The sequence below is a fragment of the Xyrauchen texanus genome, chromosome 17, assembly GCF_025860055.1.
Source record: "Xyrauchen texanus isolate HMW12.3.18 chromosome 17, RBS_HiC_50CHRs, whole genome shotgun sequence".
Classification (NCBI taxonomy): domain Eukaryota; kingdom Metazoa; phylum Chordata; class Actinopteri; order Cypriniformes; family Catostomidae; genus Xyrauchen; species Xyrauchen texanus.
In genome coordinates this window covers 31,038,433-31,057,618 of record NC_068292.1, presented here as the reverse complement: position 1 = coordinate 31,057,618, position 19,186 = coordinate 31,038,433, and the positions used below count along the sequence as shown (strand labels likewise).

The window sequence follows — 19,186 nt, the reverse complement described above, 5'->3', positions numbered from 1 at the left end:
GTGATATTCCAGTACTTGCATTTCTAAAAGCTAAATTCAGGCAATTTAAGCTCTTCAAAGACTCTGTAAATTGTGTTGAAAAAAGTGCAGTAAGTGTAAAATCAAGCGATTAGAGTCGGAGTGATTATGATGTTTGATGGGTATTTATGATCACATGGACCGAAAACAATGTTTCAATTTTCGAAATATCAAGTTTTGCCTTATGGGTAGTCACTTTTTTTTTGTTTGCGTTATATCGAAATTCGATATATCGTCCCATCATCCCCAAGACATTTTGGGTGCATGCAACACACAAGCATGCTCACAAACATGCCAACATTTTTATAATAAAGTAATGGTTAACAGAAGTTTTCACCAGTCCAGTCTCAAACTCAAACACGCACTGATGTAATTTCAGAGCGTCTTGTGGAGAGCCTACGACTCCCGCAAGTGCCCATTCTCCATGCTCAGGTCTTCCTCTTCTTCAGAGTGCTGCTACTGCGCATGTCCCCCCAGCACCTGACCTCACTTTGGCCCACTATGATCACTGAGCTGGTGAGAACACCACACATACCTCTCTTTCTCTTTCTCTCTGTCACACACACACACACACACACACACACACAGCACAGAAATGTCACCCTTTGAGCTCATGTCTTTGATGGTGGAATAATGATATTTTAGAGGACAATCTGGAGTGGATGTTTTTATTTTGTGAAGAATTAGAATAGAGCTGTTCACTGGGTTTAGAAGAGAAAAAGATCCCTTATTTATGTTTTTCCTCTCTTAGGTTCAGGTGTTCTTACTCATGGAACAGGAACTCACTGCAGATGAGGACATCACCAGGTATTCATTAATCAGATCTGTTGCAGTACTTGATATTTTAGCTATTTACAACAGTTTTATCTTTCAGGGTTCTCATTGTAATGGAAAACCATGAAATATAAGAGACTGTTTAAATTGTGTTTTCCAGGCCTGCAAATTTATGAAAGTGGATCTTAAAAAAAAATGAAAAAATACTGACCATATATTTGACTACTTAAGCTCTGCTTTAAAATATTTCATCAACTAGACATTGGTTTTGTGTACAGTGAAACTTCCTCATAAGCCACAATGTTGTTCGATTTGTGAGCGAATCCTTTTTGTGTAGGGTTATTTTAATATATTTGTCAAACTGTTTCTAAAATGGCAAACCAGTCTGAATCAAAACTATGTTTAAACTTATACAGGAATCACAAATCAATGGAAAAGGTCGTGGAAATTCATTTGTCATTGATCTTTAGCTGTTCATTGGGATGCAAAATCTGGCTCTACTCAAATTCTGGGTGACTTTAAATGCTGATTACTAATGGATGTTGCCTCTGGCCTCCCTTTAGGACCTCATGCCCCTCAGTAGCAGGGCTTGAGACAACATATTCGGGGGGCAACGGCTTCTCTACCTCCTACAACAGCCAGCGCTGGCTCAACCTATACCTATCTGCCTGCAAGCTGCTGGATCTGGCCCTTGCTCTGCCCTCTGAGGGTCTGCCTCAGTTCCAGATGTGGGTGCTCACATTACTGCATTTAAACCTTCACAGATGACTTGATGAACTTTAAAAATATATACAGGTGAAACTCGAAAAATTAGAATATCGTGCAAAAGTTCATTAATTTCAGTAATTCAACTTAAAAGGTGAAACTAATATATTATATAGACTCATTACAAGCAAAGTAAGATATTTCAAGCCTTTATTTGATATAATTTTGATGATTATGGCTTACAGCTTATGAAAACCCCAAATTCAGAATCTCAGAAAATTAGAATATGACATGAAATCAATAAAAAAAGGATTTTAAATACAGAAATGTCGGCCCTCTGAAAAGTATAATCATGCATATGTACTCAGTACTTGGTTTGGGCCCCTTTTGCATTAATTACTGCCTCAATGCGGCGTGGCATGGATGCTATCAGCCTGTGGCACTGCTGAGGTGTTATGGAAGACCAGGATGCTTCAATAGCGGCCTTCAGCTCTTCTGCATTGTTTGGTCTCATGTATCTCATCTTTCTCTTGGCAATGCCCCATAGATTCTCTATGGGGTTCAGGTCAGGCGAGTTTGCTGGCCAATCAAGCACAGTAATACCATGGTCATTGAACCAGGTTTTGGTACTTTTGGCAGTGTGGCCAGGTGCCAAGTCCTGCTGGAAAATGAAGTCAGCATCTCCATAAAGCTTGTCTGCTGAAGGAAGCATGAAGTGCTCTAAAATGTCCCGGTAGATGGCTGCGTTGACTCTGGACTTAATAAAGCACAGTGGACCAACACCAGCCGATGACATGGCTCCCCAAACCAACACAGACTGTGGAAACTTCACACTGGACTTCAAGCATCTTGGATTGTGTGCCTCTCCATTCTTCCTCCAGACTCTGGGACCTTGGTTTCCAAATGAGATGCAAAATTTGCTCTCATCAGAAATGAGGACTTTGGACCACTGAGCAACAGACCTGTTCTTTTTTCTTTAGCCCAGGTAAGACGTTTGACATTTGAAGCCCATGTCCAGGACCCAGTCTGTGTGTGGTGGCTCTTGATGCAGTAACTCCAGCCTCAGTCCACTCCTTGTGAAGCTCCCCACACATTTGAATGGCCTTTTCCTGACAATCCTCTCCAGGCTACGGTCATCCCTGCTGCTTGTGCACCTTTTTCTTCCACACTTTTCCCTTCCACTTAACTTTCTATTAATGTGCTTTGATACAGCACTTTGAGAACATACAACTTCTTTTGCAATTACCTTTTGAGGCTTTCCCTCCTTGTGGAGGGTGTCAATGATGGTTTTCTGCACAACTGTCAGGTCAGCAGTCTTCCCCATGATTGTGAATTCAACTGAACCAGACTGAGAGACCATTTAAAGGCTCAGGAACCCTTTGCAGGTGTTTAGCTGATTAGAGTGTGACACTTTGAGCCTACAATACTGAACCTTTTCACAATATTCTAATTTTCTGAGATTCTGAATTTGGGGTTTTCATAAGCTGTAAGCCATAATCATCAAAATTATATCAAATAAAGGCTTGAAATATCTTACTTTGCTTGTAATGAGTCTATATAATATATTAGTTTCACATTTTAAGTTGAATTACTGAAATTAATGATCTTTTGCACGATATTCTAATTTTTCGAGTTTCACCTGTATATATTGAATTACCTTGTGCATTTATGGCATAGTTCAAGAATATACATGGTGTCTTTTCACTTGATACAACCTCTAAGTTCAGGTGTTCTAAATTTTCATTGGGATTCAGTGCAAAACTAGTGCAGGTTTGAATCTGTCCAGTATTTGCCCCTATGTTAAACATTCAATTGAAATGTTTCCAATGCGTTTTAGAAGGAGAGGAGGCAACTCATTTTGATATTTCTTGTTGAAAGGTTATGAACGAGTCCCCCTGAGACATAGAGTACACTGAAACTATTTTAAAAGTAATGGCAGGGCTATTCCTTTTGTCCTAAAAACCTTTCATATCGATTTAGACTGTCTTGCATCCTGTATTAAGATATATGAACATTTTTCATCATTTTTAGGCAGCAACAAATATTTTATAATATTTTTAATTTGAAGGAAATAATAAGCAATACACTACACCACAGGTATCGATGGGCTTTCGTGCCTGAAGCCTCGGATGACTCTGGTTTGGAGGTCCGCAGACAAGGGACCCATCAGAGAGATTTCAAGCCCTATGTTGTCAGATTGGCCAAGCTGCTGAGAAAAAGAGCAAAGGTAACTCCGCTACGAACCGTAGACTTAAAGAGACATCCAGTACAGTACACTTCTATAGTAATTATATTCTATCCTTTTGTTGTCTTGGCCTTAATAGTTCAGTTGAAATAAAGTACTGTACATTTAAAAGCATAGGTGTAAGACCACTAACATTGATGGATGATTCATTTGGTAATGCTCTTCTTGGACTAGCATATTTAATGGCCCCCCATGGGACTGTCTCCATTCGTTTTAGAAAAATCCAGAGGAGGACTGCTCCACTCGCACTCTGTCTTGGGAGCCCGGCCAGCTCCTGCTCACCCTTTACGTTATCCGCAGCATGGAGCAGCTCCTGCCCTTCTTTAACCTTCTCAGCCAGGTCTTCACCAGTAAAGGGAACAGCCGCTCAGGATCATACCACAGCCCAACTCTCAGCGGCAGCACGTTCTCTGGCAAGGACGGCAAGCTGGAGAGCCAGAAAGTCTTCTGGAGCCGGGCCAGACAGAACATTGAGGAAATGGTTGAGAAGGACTTCCTTGAGGGACTCATCAAAACATGACCTGTCATGAACAAAAAGTGAAACTGTTGTGCTATAGCAGATCTCTAACACCTCACCTTTTAAGACAAACACAAAAAAAGAAGTTTGTACGTTTTGTTTTTTTCTTTTCTAATTAATGTATTTTTTTCTTCCAAAAGCTGTATTATTTAATTTATAATATTTTACTTGTAAATATGACCAGTTGTGATTTTTTTTTCCATTTGTTTGAGCCCATAGGATAGTATGAAGATACTGTGCCATTCCATATTGTGGTTACATGCCTAATAAAAAAAAAACCATATATGAAATTTAATTTATTTTTCAAATTATTTTCTTTTTTCTTTTTAATTCCCACGTCCATAGACAGGCTTGTAGCAGATCTTGTGTCCATATCTAATGAACTAAACTTGCAATGTGCATTGCCTTTTGGATTAGATTTCAAGGGTCTCTAAAAACATCTGTTTGTATAAGAAAAAAATATATATATATACATGAACAGCTCTAACATATGTGATGTTGCTTTGAAAATAATAAGAGCCATAATAAAAAAATCTAGTAATGCATATCAAAGAAATTGGGAGACTTGGAATAAATCAGAAATGTTTCATGTGTGCAACAGCAGTTTGTCCTTGATTAAATACTGGTCTACTTAGGTACTGTAGTTGCCTGCATCAAAATATTGTGAATGGAACACCCTGCCACATTCTCGGGGAACAGAAGGGGTCTCCCCTGCCCCTGGCAACGGCCCTGACCACTCAAGGCGGTCGGCTAGGAGCCTCTTCTCTCCTCGCGGTCCCCAGTTCCTCTGCTTCCAGGCGGCCGGGCACCTCCGAACCCTGGCAGATGGCTGCGGTTGCTTCATTGGGGTGGATGGTAGCAGTGAGAACTCCACTACTGTGTATATCCCTCCTCCTTCCTGGGTTTCGGCACCAGTGTAAAGGGAGTTATGGAAAGGAGGAGGCGAGAACAGACTTGACAATATAAATAATATTTTTAATAAAGAACTTTAAACGAAAAGACACAAAAGTGTGGGGCAGCTGCCCGTAAACACTCTCTTTGTCGCATCACCATCAACAGTCGGCCTTTATCCCTCTGGAGGCTTGATTAGCCTGATAAGAGGCCGGGTGTGTAGAATCACGACCCCGCCCTCCGCCATGTCACATTCCTGCACAAAACGCTGAAAACAAATAGCACACAAACAAACAGCTGGACGCGTAGCAACGATCAAATGAGCCCTTCTGGTTGAAATGGAAACGAAAAAAAAAACATGTTCGGTGTGAACGGCCCAAATAACGCTCTGAATGGGCGCATATAGTAGTATCATGCAATCTGGGGTTTTAATGACGTGTGACCTGAATCATGTGTGGGGGCGGAGTGATACCACAAATAAATAAATAAATATTGAGTCCATCAGGGACCACGGCTTCCCGTTATAGCAGCATTTCATCCTCCTTGATAAGAAATTGTCCGGTACTGGACACAGCCACAGCGTGAATGAAAAGGAAGGCGAACGTTTCTTTAGAGATGAAGAGAACAACGCAAGCCATTTGAAGGTTTGGGCGACTAACCCAGCTGGGTTTGTCGGGAAAATTAATCCTTCATCTGGAGGAGAGAAGGACGACTGCTCGAGCCGAGCATCATTGTAAAAGCCTCCTCCAAGACAACGCTCGAAAAACAAGGAATATCTTTGAAGAATTTAGATAAATAGCCTTTTATAACCCCGAAACTTACGGGTTACTCTTTTGAAAGAATTATTTGCGGTTGAAATAATCGTTACGCATCACTTACGTGATCCCCACAAGGCGAACAGACAGCGCTGTGATAACGCAGGCGTTTACCTGCTATTTATTACAGTAATACTGAAGTCTGACGATACCTTGTTGTGTTTTAGTATTATTTTAGGGTTGTCCGTTTAATAGTTTGACTATAAATGAAACCGAACTGTAACCTTGCTTACATTCATGGTAAAGACTACATATCAGCTCGGCCTTAATAAAAATAAGACCATCTTATTATCTTACATTGAGGTTGAGAATCCATTTTAAGGTCCTCAACTTTAAGGTATTTAGGTAGACGCTTTGGAACAAGTCGACGCGTCTCTTTATACGGAATAAGGGCGTTTGATTCCTTAAATTTACCGCGATTGAAGAAAAATGTCCGGCCAGACTTTGACGGACCGCATCGCCGCGGCGCAGTACAGCCTCACGGGATCCGAGGTGGCCCGTGCTGTGTGTAAAGCGACCACTCATGAGGTGATGGCTCCCAAGAAAAAACATCTCGAATGTAAGTGGGTTCAGGCTCAGATTACACCTCTTAGGTTTGTCATGCTTTGCTCTGACTTGGTCTTGTTGTTTTATTTTATTTTTTATTTAATATTGAATAATAATTTATAATATCATTACTGTCACCTGCCTATCACACACCTACACATAATGGTTTCCCAGTTTGTCATTCATGTTCATGCAATGTTTCCTCAAAGGTCATCAAATGCCACTGGATGTGTCATGGTGCCAGTATTGAAAGAAGGAGAGATGCAATAGCTCTGTGACTAATGGGCCCTCATTTCACAGTGTGTCTGTCACTAAGCAGAGAGATACTAGAATGAGTGCATAACATGGCTACCTTCCACTGTGCTTGGAATCACAGAATTTTTATCAGTTCCAAGTTGTGCGTTTGTAAATTGAATTTTCATATATATATCCTGTTAATATTAAAGGAATATTCTGGGTGCAATACAAGTTGAGCTCAATCGACAGTATTTGTGGCATAGTTTTATTTACCACAAAAATATTTTCAACTTGTTCGACTGTTGGTAACAGTGAGGCACTTACAATGGAAGTGAATATAAACGTTAAAATACCCACTGTTTCAAAAGTGTAACCATAAGATGTAAACACTATGTGTGTTAACATGATTTTAGTGTCATAAAATTGCTTATTAACATTCTATGTGTAAAACTGTATCCAATTTGATAATTTCATTGCCATGATGATGTAATGCAGTAAACCATACAACCCTTAAATGACTGTAAAAACTATTATGATTTAACAACATTACAGCTCAAATAATACACGTTTTAACAGAAGAATTAATGTAAGTGCTTTTATATAATTATAAGCTTCACATTTCTGACTTTTAAACCCTCCAAAAACTGTCCCTATACACTGTCATCTAAAGGGCCTCATTGTAACTTCGATTTTTGCTTCTTTTGTTTTTTTTAAGAAAATGGGGGACAAAGCTAAATTATTTTGTATGGTTATTTACATTATATGCTACAAATGATCTCAATTTAGCTTGAGTTGTATTGCACCTGGAATATTCATTTGCTAATTAATTAATGTATTCATAATACTCTTTCAACACAAGATTTGTGATGACTGTAACATTTTATGTTAAAGGTTACTCCTATGTTCCAAATGTTATTTAATTGTACTACAATTGTTTCCCCAATCCATAACAGCAGTATGTTAATTAGTTCATACATATAATATTGGCAGAAATGCATATGCTTGATGGCAAGGCATTCAAAGAATATACTGTAGAACATTTAGTCTGGCCTTGTTGTTCACTGCGCACACAAGTAAGTAACTGTAAGTTCACTGCAAGTGAACTCAATGTTGATAGCAAGGCAGGAAGTGCAATCGAAGATTCAAGTAATCAACCCCCAGATGAGGTTGAGTAGCAAGTGGCCTGGAATTGTTCTGTGCTTTCTCTGCCTCTCAGATTCACCCCTGTTAAATTAAACATTCCTTATTCATAGGTCAAAGTTGAGGAAGTCACCATGAGAATTAAAGGGATAGTTCACCCAAAAATAATCATGAAGAATTGAGATAAATAGTCTTTTATAACCCGAAGCTTAAAGTTGACTTTTTTGAATAAATAAATAATGTCATCCCAGATGTGTAAAACTTGTTTCTACTGCTGAACACAAACACAGATTTTTAGAAGAATTTCTTAGCTCTTTTGGTCCATACAATGCAAGTGAATGGGTGCCAAAAATTTGAAGCTCCAAAAATCACACAAGTCAGCATAGAAGTAATCCATAAGACTCCAGTCGTTAAATCAATATCTTCAGAAGTGATATAGGTGTGGGTGAGAAACAGATCACTTTCACTTCTTGTGTTTATGGTGACATTCTACAGGCATATCGTCCTCCACTGGGCAGGGAGAAGAATTTCAAGCAAAACAATTGTACTTCAGTATTGATCTTTTTCTCACCCACACCTATCATATAACTTCTGAAAATATGGATTAAAACACTTTAGTCAAATGGATTACTTATATGCTGCCTTTATGTTCTTTTTGGAGCATTGGAATTTTGGCACCCATTCACTTGCATTGTATGGACCTACAGAGAAATATTCTTCTGAATATCATAATTTGTGTTCTGCAGAATAAAGAAAGTCATATACATCTGGAATGGCATGAGGGTGAGTAAATGATGAGAGAATTTTCATTTTTGGGTGGACGAGAACAGACCAAAATGTAACTACTTTTTCCACTATAAATCTTGCCATTGCAGTCTCTAGTTATGATCATGATTTCAAGCTCGATTACACATCCTAGTGCTGGACGCATACACAGATATTATTCATCCAAGTCTCTCAAGACAAATGAGGAGGCTGAACTAGGGTAGGGTAGCATTTCAACCAGTGCTGAGTTTCTCTTAAAGCTTAACCCATTTAAGCCTGGGGGCTTTGAATATTTTTTGAGTGACTGTAGATGTTTTAAAAACAACTGCCATACAAGTAGGCAACTTTAGGAAGAGCTTGTAGTGGTATTTTATTCATGCTTACAATTCTGGCCGATTGCTAAGAAATAAACCTGGAAACTATCGTGCAAACAAAGCCCTTATTATCTCACTCTTTGTACTGGTTTCTAGAGGAGTTTCTATATTGGTGTATGTGCCCTTAAATTACTAATATTGCTGTATATTAAAGGGGTAGTTCACAAAACAATTATTTACTCACCCACATATTGATCCCCATTGAATTTATTTTGAATGGGAAAGAGCAGCGTCAACAGTCTTTAAATGTATTTTCTTTTGTTTCACAAAAAAAGAAAGTAATATGGTTTTGAAACTACATGAGGGTGAGTAAATTATTACAATTTACATTTTTTAAATGAAGTCACTCTGTCTCCCCTCACTCACTCTCTTTCATTATCTTTATCTCTTTAAGTCTGTCTTTCACTAGCTTGATCGTTCCATCCATCTCTTTCACATGGCGCAACATTAGCGATACTCTGCAGCGTGTGAAAGCTTGTGCTGCACTGATGTTTCACAGTAGTGCTCTGATGTCACAATCAAAATATGGCTTTCAGCCAATCATGATGCATTGGTATTTAGAACCGTGGTTCTGAGTGCTTTCAGAACCTTGGACAGGGACACCACCACAGCAACTGAATTAATACCTCCTCTCTATTCTTACCGCCAATTCCTGTTTTCCAACATCCCTCCCGACACAAGGTCACTGTGTCCTTGGAGTCATAATCATTGTGCATTGTCATTGTTTATGCTGAGTTAAAACTTGGAAAATGAGTCTTTTACGATGCTCTGTTTTTTTTAACAAACTGCTTGAACACACAAGCACACACTCATATTTACACTCAAGAGTAGCCAGAGATGTTCGTCAGTCCATTAGTTGCACAGATGTTCGGAGTGCTTATTAATCAGCGATGAAAGTTCTAAATTCATCATCCAGATAATCAGGAAATTTGCAGGCATGCACATGACAGCAATGGGTGCTGTTAGTACACTGCTGTGCCATGAATAATGCAGGCAGAGATGTGTTACCTGTGTAATTTGACTACCACACTTCTGGGCCCCTAGGAGCCCTAATCTCAGGAGGGAGAGCAGAGTGCAATTCATGCACATGCACAGGGTCTGCCGTTTCAGATTAGGCCACACTGGAAGATACTGATTCTCACACTGGAGGTGTTGTCAAACAGATTGAGATAATACATGTCATGCAAGAGCAGGATATTTCTAAAGGGGGAAGGGTGTGTTTTGAATTGGTTGGACTACAGATTAGTTAGGAGAGGTAAAATAGAACACTAAGATTATAATATAACAATTGTGTTAATCTGATGTAGATACTGTATGTCTGTGTAAATGCTTTTGTATTTTTGAACATAAGCAACATTTAAAGCAATACAATAAACAGTTGGGTCTGGAGAGCTACACTGGCTCAATGGCCAATAAAGGAAATAAAAAATATATATATTTATAATATGTTAGTGTTGTATTGTAATAGTTGTCATGAAACGGTTGTTAAGGATGATATTTAGCCTGAACTTGTATTACATTTTAGCTAAAATATTTGTGAAAAAGGCACATATTTATTTTAAGGCCAATCAAATTAGTAATCAGCTCTTGTTGACAGCTCTTCTAAATTATTGTGGTTGTTGTTCACTTAATGGCTGTATAACACACAAAGAAAGATCTTCTATTTATGACCTTCTGCCTCATGTACAGGCTGGTTTATGCTGGTTTCTTCTTGGATGCTATGTCGCCACACTGCTTGCCAGTGAGGGCACATGGGCAATCTCTCCATGGAGAGAACTATAAATAAAGAGAGCTTTTCATGCTCCATTCATGTGCAGCTGAATATGGCTATTTTTGATCATAACACACATATTCTGCAGGGTTAAGACACTGTTGTTGTGTGTCTTACCAATTCAATTTCTTCTAATACATAAATAAAATGAAGCTGGACCAACGTGGTAGTGTAGTATAACCTTCTGCACCAATGTTGCTCTTCTTACATTTCAACATCATTTAACCCAAAGTATTGTCTATGTGACAGACCTTTATACCTGATCTCTTTGGGATCTCCTGAGAAGATCCCAGCTAATGGGATCTCACATAAACCTCTTTAAGATAACCCAGGCAATAGATGGGTTTGATGAATCATTCCCATCTTTACAAACACAAATGCAGTGGGTTTGCATCTGAGGCTCAGTCCTATTGTTAAATGCATCTTAATAGAGAAAATGCAAAATAAACATAAATCTTAAAACTGTAGCAACACTATAAAACACTACAGTTCTTCGCAATATTTTAGTGTTGGCATATTGGGATACAATCACTTTTCCTATTAATGGCAGATTGTACTGTGTAATGAAATTTTGCATGAAATTTCAAGCTGGATGCACACTCATCACTGTACAGGCTTGCATTGAGGCTCAAAGCAGCTGCTGGTGTTACATGATACTTCACTGATGGTATCACTTACACTTTACCATTAAGAACTGAAGAGTGTTTGTAATTTGAAGAATGGCTTATTTGTTTGTAGTATCAATAATAGCCCTCCACTTGCAGCAATATAATATTATGTCTTTCACTATTAGAATATGAAATAAAATTGCACTTTTCCTAACTGTGAGTACATGGTCAGTTTTTGTACCAAAATTGCATTGATGATGTTGGACATGCCCAAGGATGCTAATTTATGAACAAAATATAAAATGGTGTTACATTGAAGTATATGGTGAGACAGTAATTTGCATGACATACAATATCTTGCAGTATATAGCCTAGCTTCTAATTAAGATAAGTAACTACACAAAACATATTTCTGCTATTTTAGTAAACCGAGATGATAAAAGACAAAAAATACTGCAAAGTAGTGTAGTTCACTTGAAAATTGTGTAATTAGGTTTTCTATTTGTTTACACACACACACACACACACACACACACACACACACACACACACACACACACACACACACACACACACACACACACACACTATATATATATTACTATTTACAGGTTTACTATTAAAAGTTAGTCTTATGTAAAACCCAATTCCAAAAAAAGTTGGGACAGCATGCAAAATGCAAATAAAACAAAAAGGAGTGATTTGTAAATTCTATTCTATATACTAAACAACATATTATTTGATGTTTTACCTTGTGAATTTAACTGTGAAGTCATTTCAAATGAGATGATTATAACACAATCCAAAAAAGTTTGGACAGTCGAGTTTACCACAGTGTAACATCACTATTTCCTCTAATAAGACTGATTAAGCATTTGGGCACTGAAGACACAAGTTTGTTAAGTTTAACAAGTGGAATTTTCTCCCGTTCATCCATTATGCAGGTCTTTAGCTGCACAATTGAGACAGGTAAGGACTGCAGGAAGGCCAATGTAGCACCTGCACTCTCAGGCAGTAAGGGGATTGAAGTTCCTTTTTATTTTTCATGGATGAAAGAAAGTCAGAAATGTTTGTAATGACATGAGAGTTAGTAGGCTACATGATAGAATTGTTTTTTTTTTGGGAACCATCCCTTTAAGGGTACTCTGAATACTGTGGCAAAACCATGTAAATGTTGATAATGTGATGGTAATTTTGTTCCCCCTGTCATTTCATGATTAAATGTCAACCACTCATTTGACAGTTTGCCCTTAAACGTAAGCGTCCTTAAATAAGTTCAAGTGCATTTGTGCATAATGTTGTGTTTTGAGTCACAAGCAGCTGCTTGAAGCTGTCTTTGCACACATGCTATCAGATGAAGTGGATGTGGTAGAGAATTATCTCTTTTAATAAATAATTCTCAACTATATGAAGGACGCTCACTATTAACAGGCTTTTAACTGGCCTCTTGTTTCTCTCCATGGCTGCGCAAATTGACTAATTTAATGTTGCCATGTCTTAATATTCAACAAAGGAAACCTGGTTTCCAGACTTAAAAAGTGCTGCAGTTGCCAGGGAAACAAGCTTTTTCAGCATGTCTGTCTCCCCTCCTACTCCTGTAAAGTGAAAATTACTGGCTCAGCAACTGACTGTTCTGTGCTTTTAACACATGGCATAATACATAATGTTGGTGTTTTAATTGGTAAAAGAGCTCTCCACATGCATAAATGCATGATGCAATTAATCCACAACAGCTTTTACTGTCTGATAAAAAGGCTTTTGTAATGAAACCACAAAACGGTTAATTGAATGTCTAAAGTATGTTGATTTTACCTTTGGCTCCTTAACAGCCTGTTCTTGGGCTTTCTTTGCCTCTAATGACTGCCTTTTGTGCCACTTATTACCCTTAAATGTTTTATTTTAGTCAGACTAAAACAATAAATAATATATTTAAAATCAGGTAAATGCTTTAGTCTGACTGAAATTGTTTCAGTTCTATTTTTGCAAAGTTGGACAAACAGACTTAGATAATATGATTGTAACTTGGCTTCAGCATTTTGACCTGTGTCAGTGGTCACTTTTTCATCACCGCCACCATATTTGTGACCATCAGTGGGAGGAAACAGTGTTGGTGAATGGAAAAACACCTCTGACACGATATCAAGAAAAACATCAAAAATTGCTTCCGATCCATGCCAAGTCCCAGGAAAAGTTCACACAGGTCTGAAGACCAAATTGGACTTTCGCTGACATTGAAGTGTATTTTATCCACAAGTCATCTCTGTATGCCAGAGAGTCTGATGTGTGACCGATGACACACCCATCAGAACATCAACGGAAACATTTCATTTGGAAGTTACAAATGTTTTTGTGTTGTTTTCAGATCTAAATTTGGCCATAATACTTGAAAACGTCTTTGATGATCCCATCTATATGAGTATAAAAGCTTATTTTAACTCATGAAGAAGGATTTTGTCACATCTCACAGCGCAGCACATTGAAGGTATATGGAATTTTGGTGACTCACAAACATGGCGAGGCAGTCATACAATGACCTAACATAAAAACGGGAATACAAGTTTATAAGACTACAATTGGCCTCAGCGTTGTGTACATGTTCCCAAATGCAGTTGTGACGCAAAATGTGTCTTTATCACTTCCTCAGCTGACATTCTTCATTCAAATATTTGATGACACATTGTGTCATGTATACTTGGACAGACATTTGAGGACTGGAGCTCAACTACACAAAAACCTACTGTAGCACAATTATCTGATGGTGGTCAGTGCATGTATATGGCATAAACTGTAAATATGAAGTCAGCTTTTATGTACAGTATTTGTGATTTTATTTGTTTAAACTGCTAAATCAGCAGTTGGAAATGTGAACTAATCTATTATTTTCAATTCATTTTCAATATTAAAATTCAATGAAAAGTTCTCACCATTCTAGAATGCCAATGCCATAGTGTGGCCCATTGATCAGCCAAAAGTCTGTCACTGATATTGTATTCAGCTTCTGATATTGAACACAGGAATTGGCCTGTGGGCCAAGCTTACAGTCGATAATAGTTTGGGATCACAGAGGCTGTGAGTCTGAAAGATAGTGCAGCTGCTCCTTACAAACTCAGCCAGGAGGCTTCTACAAGCCCTGCAATTATGGCCAGTTTGACTGCTGCCCTTTTTTTCTCTGTGTGTGTGTGTGTGTGTGTTTGCAGAAGTTTTGCTGATATGGAAGGGACTCATTTGTTGTTGTTTATAGTGGTGCACCGATCAGGAAAGAGATAGCTCACCCAAAAATTAATTATCTCATCATTACTCGCCCTAATGACATCACAAATGTGTTTCTTTCTTCTGCACAACACAAATTAAGATTTTTAGAAGAAAATCTCAGCTCTGTGGGTCCATACAATGCAAGTGAATGGTGGCCAGAACGTTCAAACTCCAAAAATCAAGTCTGCATAAAAGTAATCCATATGACTCCAGTGGTTAAATCCATGTCTTCAGAAGTGATATGATCAATATTATTTTCTACTATAAATCTCCACGTCAGAAAGAGGAAGATCTATAGAGATTTATGATGCCTTTATGTGATTTTTGGAACTTGAAATGTCTGGCCACCATTCACTTGCATTGTATGGACCTACAGAGCTGAAATAAAGTCTTCTTCTTCCAGCTGTTCCTGTTAGGGGTGATCCATATATTTGACTTGGCACAGTCATATATATCTCACTCACACCTATGGGGCATTTTAAGATCTATCCTTTACAAGCTCCAAAACTGCCCCAGTGAGAAATTATTAGTATCAATGATTTGATTTCAAACTTTGGAGTTTTGTTGTAACACAAATATACACAGGGAATACCTCTTGGTTCATATTGGATCTAACACATATTGTGGGTTTTTCTATGTTTTGATAAGTTTTGTTAGCTCTTCATTACCCATTACAGCGAAGGATTGAAGTTACCCATGAGGAAAATTATGAGACACTGTTTTCTGAGGTGCTGTGACAGACAATTGCATAATTAATTACTATTGTGCTGCTATTGAATATCTGGTTCAGTCGAGGCTTTATTCCTAACCAATTTTGCCACAGTATTGAATTAACACCTAGTGTTGTTGTGGTTATTTTCTATGAGTTTGCTAAAATATGCTGACCTGGCAGCTTTTGGTGCCTGCTGTAGCTACAGACACTATCCTCGCATGCACCGTGAAATACCTCTAATTTTGTATTCTCCTCTTGAGAGCATAAGTGTGATCATTGTACCTTGGTGCAGGGCTTTTTACTTTAATTGTCTTTAATCAAAGGGGGGCAACACACTCAAGAGTGCTAGAGAAGACTGTATTTATATTTTATTAATATTTATATATCAAGTTCGTCTAGACTTTTTGGCTTACTGAATATTTGAGACAAATCTGGAAGATTACTAGTGAAGCTTAGTGCATATTAGTGGTCTTTAGTGGTCGAAAGAACTAGAAAGAACCTGAACTAGAGTGTGGTGTAGATTGAGTGACATTAGCTGATTGCAGCATACAAGAGTTGAGGTAATGATCTGTGATGTCATTGCTCTGCTGCAGAATTTTGATATTATCAACATCGACACCATATGACATAATTAAATCTAGCATATGATTATGGTGATCAGTTGGTCCAGTTACATTTTGTCTGACTCCAAGAGAGTTGAGAATATTGATAAATGCTAATCCCAATTCCAATGTCTTTTTCATGTGAATGTTGAAGTCACAAACAATTAAAGCTCTATTCATAGTAACTACTAGATCTGATAGAACATTTGCTAATTCACCAAGGAAATCAGAATACGGCATGGGTGAAGGGCAAAATACGACAGAGATTTTTTATTTATCTGTCGATGTCACATTAAGCATTATTAGTTCAAAAGTCTTAAACTTATATTCTGTCCTCTGAGTAACACTAAAAACTTCACTGTAAATTGACCCTTCAGGCGAGGCTCATGTTTATAACAATAGTCTTGGGAGCAGATTAATATAAACTAATATATGAATCCGGTTAAAGATAGGTTTCAGTCAAACAGAGTGCATCCAAACTATGATCTGTAATAATTTCATTTACAATTAGTGCTTTGGTTGAAAGAGATCTAATGTTTAGTAGCCCTATCTTTATGTGATGTTTACTTATTTTTTTTATTTATTACTTTTGACCTTAATAACATTTTTCTAAATGATTTAGTGAGGGGTTTATATTTGGTAGTTCAGGGAACAGACACAGACTCTATGTGATATCTAGGTGATACAGTCTCTGTGTGTTGTAGTTTATGTGACCTGTGTGACGTCTCAAGGCATCTTGCAGACAGATGGTTAATTCATTCTGTGTGCTTCCTGACCTGGGCCCCAGTTAGTCAAATACTATCATTATTAAGACTATGAGCCAAATTACTAGAGAGGAGAGCGGCACCTTCCTTGGAGGGATGGAGTCTGTCTTTTTCTTTAGCAGGTCAGACCTGTGTCCTGTATATAAAAGAGAGCTTTAAAAATTCTTGATTGCTCAGGAGTTTCTGCATAGATAGGCTTACAATACCCATAAATCTTAATTCTTCTTTTAGCTGATTTCTTTCTCTCTCATATGCTTTGCATCTTAATAGCATGCTCTATAGTCTCTGAAAGACCACATTTTTAACAATTTCTACATTCTTGCTTCCCTATTTGAAAAGAGACTGGTTTAGCGAAGTGTGCCCAGTACGAAGTTGAGATATTATATTGTCATTCCTTCGATTTCCATAGGTTGTTCTCTCTATACCAACTTGTTTTTGAATATTATATAGATATCACCAGGGGTTGTGTTAACCAAGAATTCTCTATTTAATTTTTTTTTTTGAAAGATTGACAGAAAATTTCAAATGCTGTCCATCATTTTGACAAATAAAAAAAATCACCTAGTTTTCACCTAGTGCATCAGTTTTTGACTTCACTGTCTCTTTCACATACACTCCCGCTCTGTTTGTGTGTGTGCCCTGTTTATTGCCTGGTATTAAGATGCATATTAACAGTTCGAATCCAGGGTATGCTGAGTGACTCCAGTCAGGCTTCCCAAGCAACCAACTGGCCCTGTTGCTAGGGTGGGTAGAGTCATGCTGGGTTAACTTCCTCGTGATCGCTATATTGTGGATCTCGTTCTCAGTGGGACGTGAGTTAAATTGTGCATGGATGCCACGGAGAGTAGCGTGGGCCTCTGTAACGTAGTTCAATGGAAAGGAGGAGGCGAGAACCGGCTTGGCAATATAAATAATATTTTAATTAAATAAAAGTCCCTTGTCATAACTAGACTGGACTACTGTAACGCTCTCATTGCAGGCCTTCCTGCATGTGCTATTAGACCTCTGCAAATGATTCAGAATGCAGCAGCATGTCTGGTATTTAATGAGCCTAAGAGAGCACATGTTACACCACTTTTTGTCTCTCCCCACTGGCTGCCGGTTCATGCACATATTAAATTCAAGGCCCTGATGCTGGCATACAAAACAGTCACTGGGTCTGCTCCAGCATACCTAAAAACATTTATGCAGAGCTAGGTTCCCACCAGAAGCCTGTGGTCGGCTAAGGAACGTCACCTTGTCGTACCAAAACAAAGAGGCACCAAAACACTTTCCCAGGCTTTCAGATTCATCATACCACGGTGGTGGAATTACCTTCCCAACTCAATGAAGCTAACTCACTCTCTATCTTCAAAAAACGGCTAAAAACACATCTTTTCCAAAAGCACTTAACCGGTCACTAAAAAAAATAAATAAAAAATAAAATATTTACATTTCTTGTTGCACTTAAATCTGTTTTGTATACTATTCTGATGATAGTGAAACTTTGTAATATGGCACTATTCTAAGTAATATACCACTGTCTCACTAAGATGATTCGCTGATGTTTTTTCCTCTTTTGTAAGTCGCTTTGGATAAAAGCATCTGCCAAATGAATAAATGTAAATGTTTTGGGTTGCCTTCCACAAGCTTCTCACAATAAGTTGCTGGCATTTTTGTCCATTAGCAGGCTGCTGTGTCATTATCACCTTAGATACAGATGCTGATAGAAATCTCTTTGTGTGTGTGCGTGCTTCCTCCAGTAATCAATAGTCGCTTTCACACATAAAGCATTTTCCAGAAAATGACATGCAATTTTCAGTTTAGAGGTCATGTGTGAACATGCCCTGTTCAAAAATATGGTAAAGTTTTTCACTGGCTATTTCCCTGAATGAGCAGTTGTAACATTACCTGAAAAGTTGAGTTTTGATTCTATGTCTCACAGTCGTAAGATTAATGGTTTGCTTTCGAAGGAGGTCAGGATGCTCTGACATTTTACTCTAGAGCCCCAAAAAATACATTAAATTGGACCGATAGTGAAATGATTCCATTTAATCAAAGGATTTTAAAATATTTTTTATTTTAGAGCAGACTATAGAGGACATTTCATAGTGTATAATGCTCCTCGACTCAAATCTGAAGACATATGTTGATCAGCCAATGGAAATCGACTCAACACTGGACCACAAAGAAATGTAGATGGCAACAAGCGCTCAAAGTGGAGAAAACATTTAACAGCACTCCCTTTCATCTCGCTTCATTTCCTCTCCTCTCTCTACCCAAGACTGCACACAATGCACTCTGTCCGTTTCTTTTGAGACTTGGAACAGAGTAGCAGCACCATCAACGGCAGCACTACCGTACTTCCATGTTTGTTTACGTCTGTCATGCGTCTCAAAGAATGGGGGCATGTGTTTGCACATGAATTTGTGATCAGCTGCAGTGACAGCTGGACATTGTTTTGTGTGTGA

The 19,186-nt window shown here is 38.2% G+C and overlaps 2 protein-coding genes across 4 annotated transcripts in view; both read left to right on the top strand.

Annotated features, from left to right (window-relative positions):
* dop1a (DOP1 leucine zipper like protein A) overlaps positions 1-4,549 on the top strand; it is a 31,491-nt gene extending 26,942 nt beyond the window's left edge. For all 3 annotated transcript variants that reach the window (XM_052146768.1, XM_052146769.1, XM_052146767.1), the window contains 5 exons: positions 398-534; positions 770-825; positions 1,356-1,520; positions 3,595-3,724; positions 3,960-4,549. In XM_052146768.1, coding sequence (XP_052002728.1) covers positions 398-534; positions 770-825; positions 1,356-1,520; positions 3,595-3,724; positions 3,960-4,262 — 791 coding nt within the window. In that variant the 3' untranslated portion in view covers positions 4,263-4,549. The remainder of the gene's footprint in view (positions 1-397; positions 535-769; positions 826-1,355; positions 1,521-3,594; positions 3,725-3,959) is intronic.
* A 1,109-nt stretch (positions 4,550-5,658) lies between these two features.
* LOC127657959 (clathrin coat assembly protein AP180-like) overlaps positions 5,659-19,186 on the top strand; it is a 53,829-nt gene continuing 40,301 nt past the window's right edge. The window contains exon 1 of the mRNA XM_052146996.1: positions 5,659-6,524. Coding sequence (XP_052002956.1) covers positions 6,395-6,524 — 130 coding nt within the window. The 5' untranslated portion in view covers positions 5,659-6,394. The remainder of the gene's footprint in view (positions 6,525-19,186) is intronic.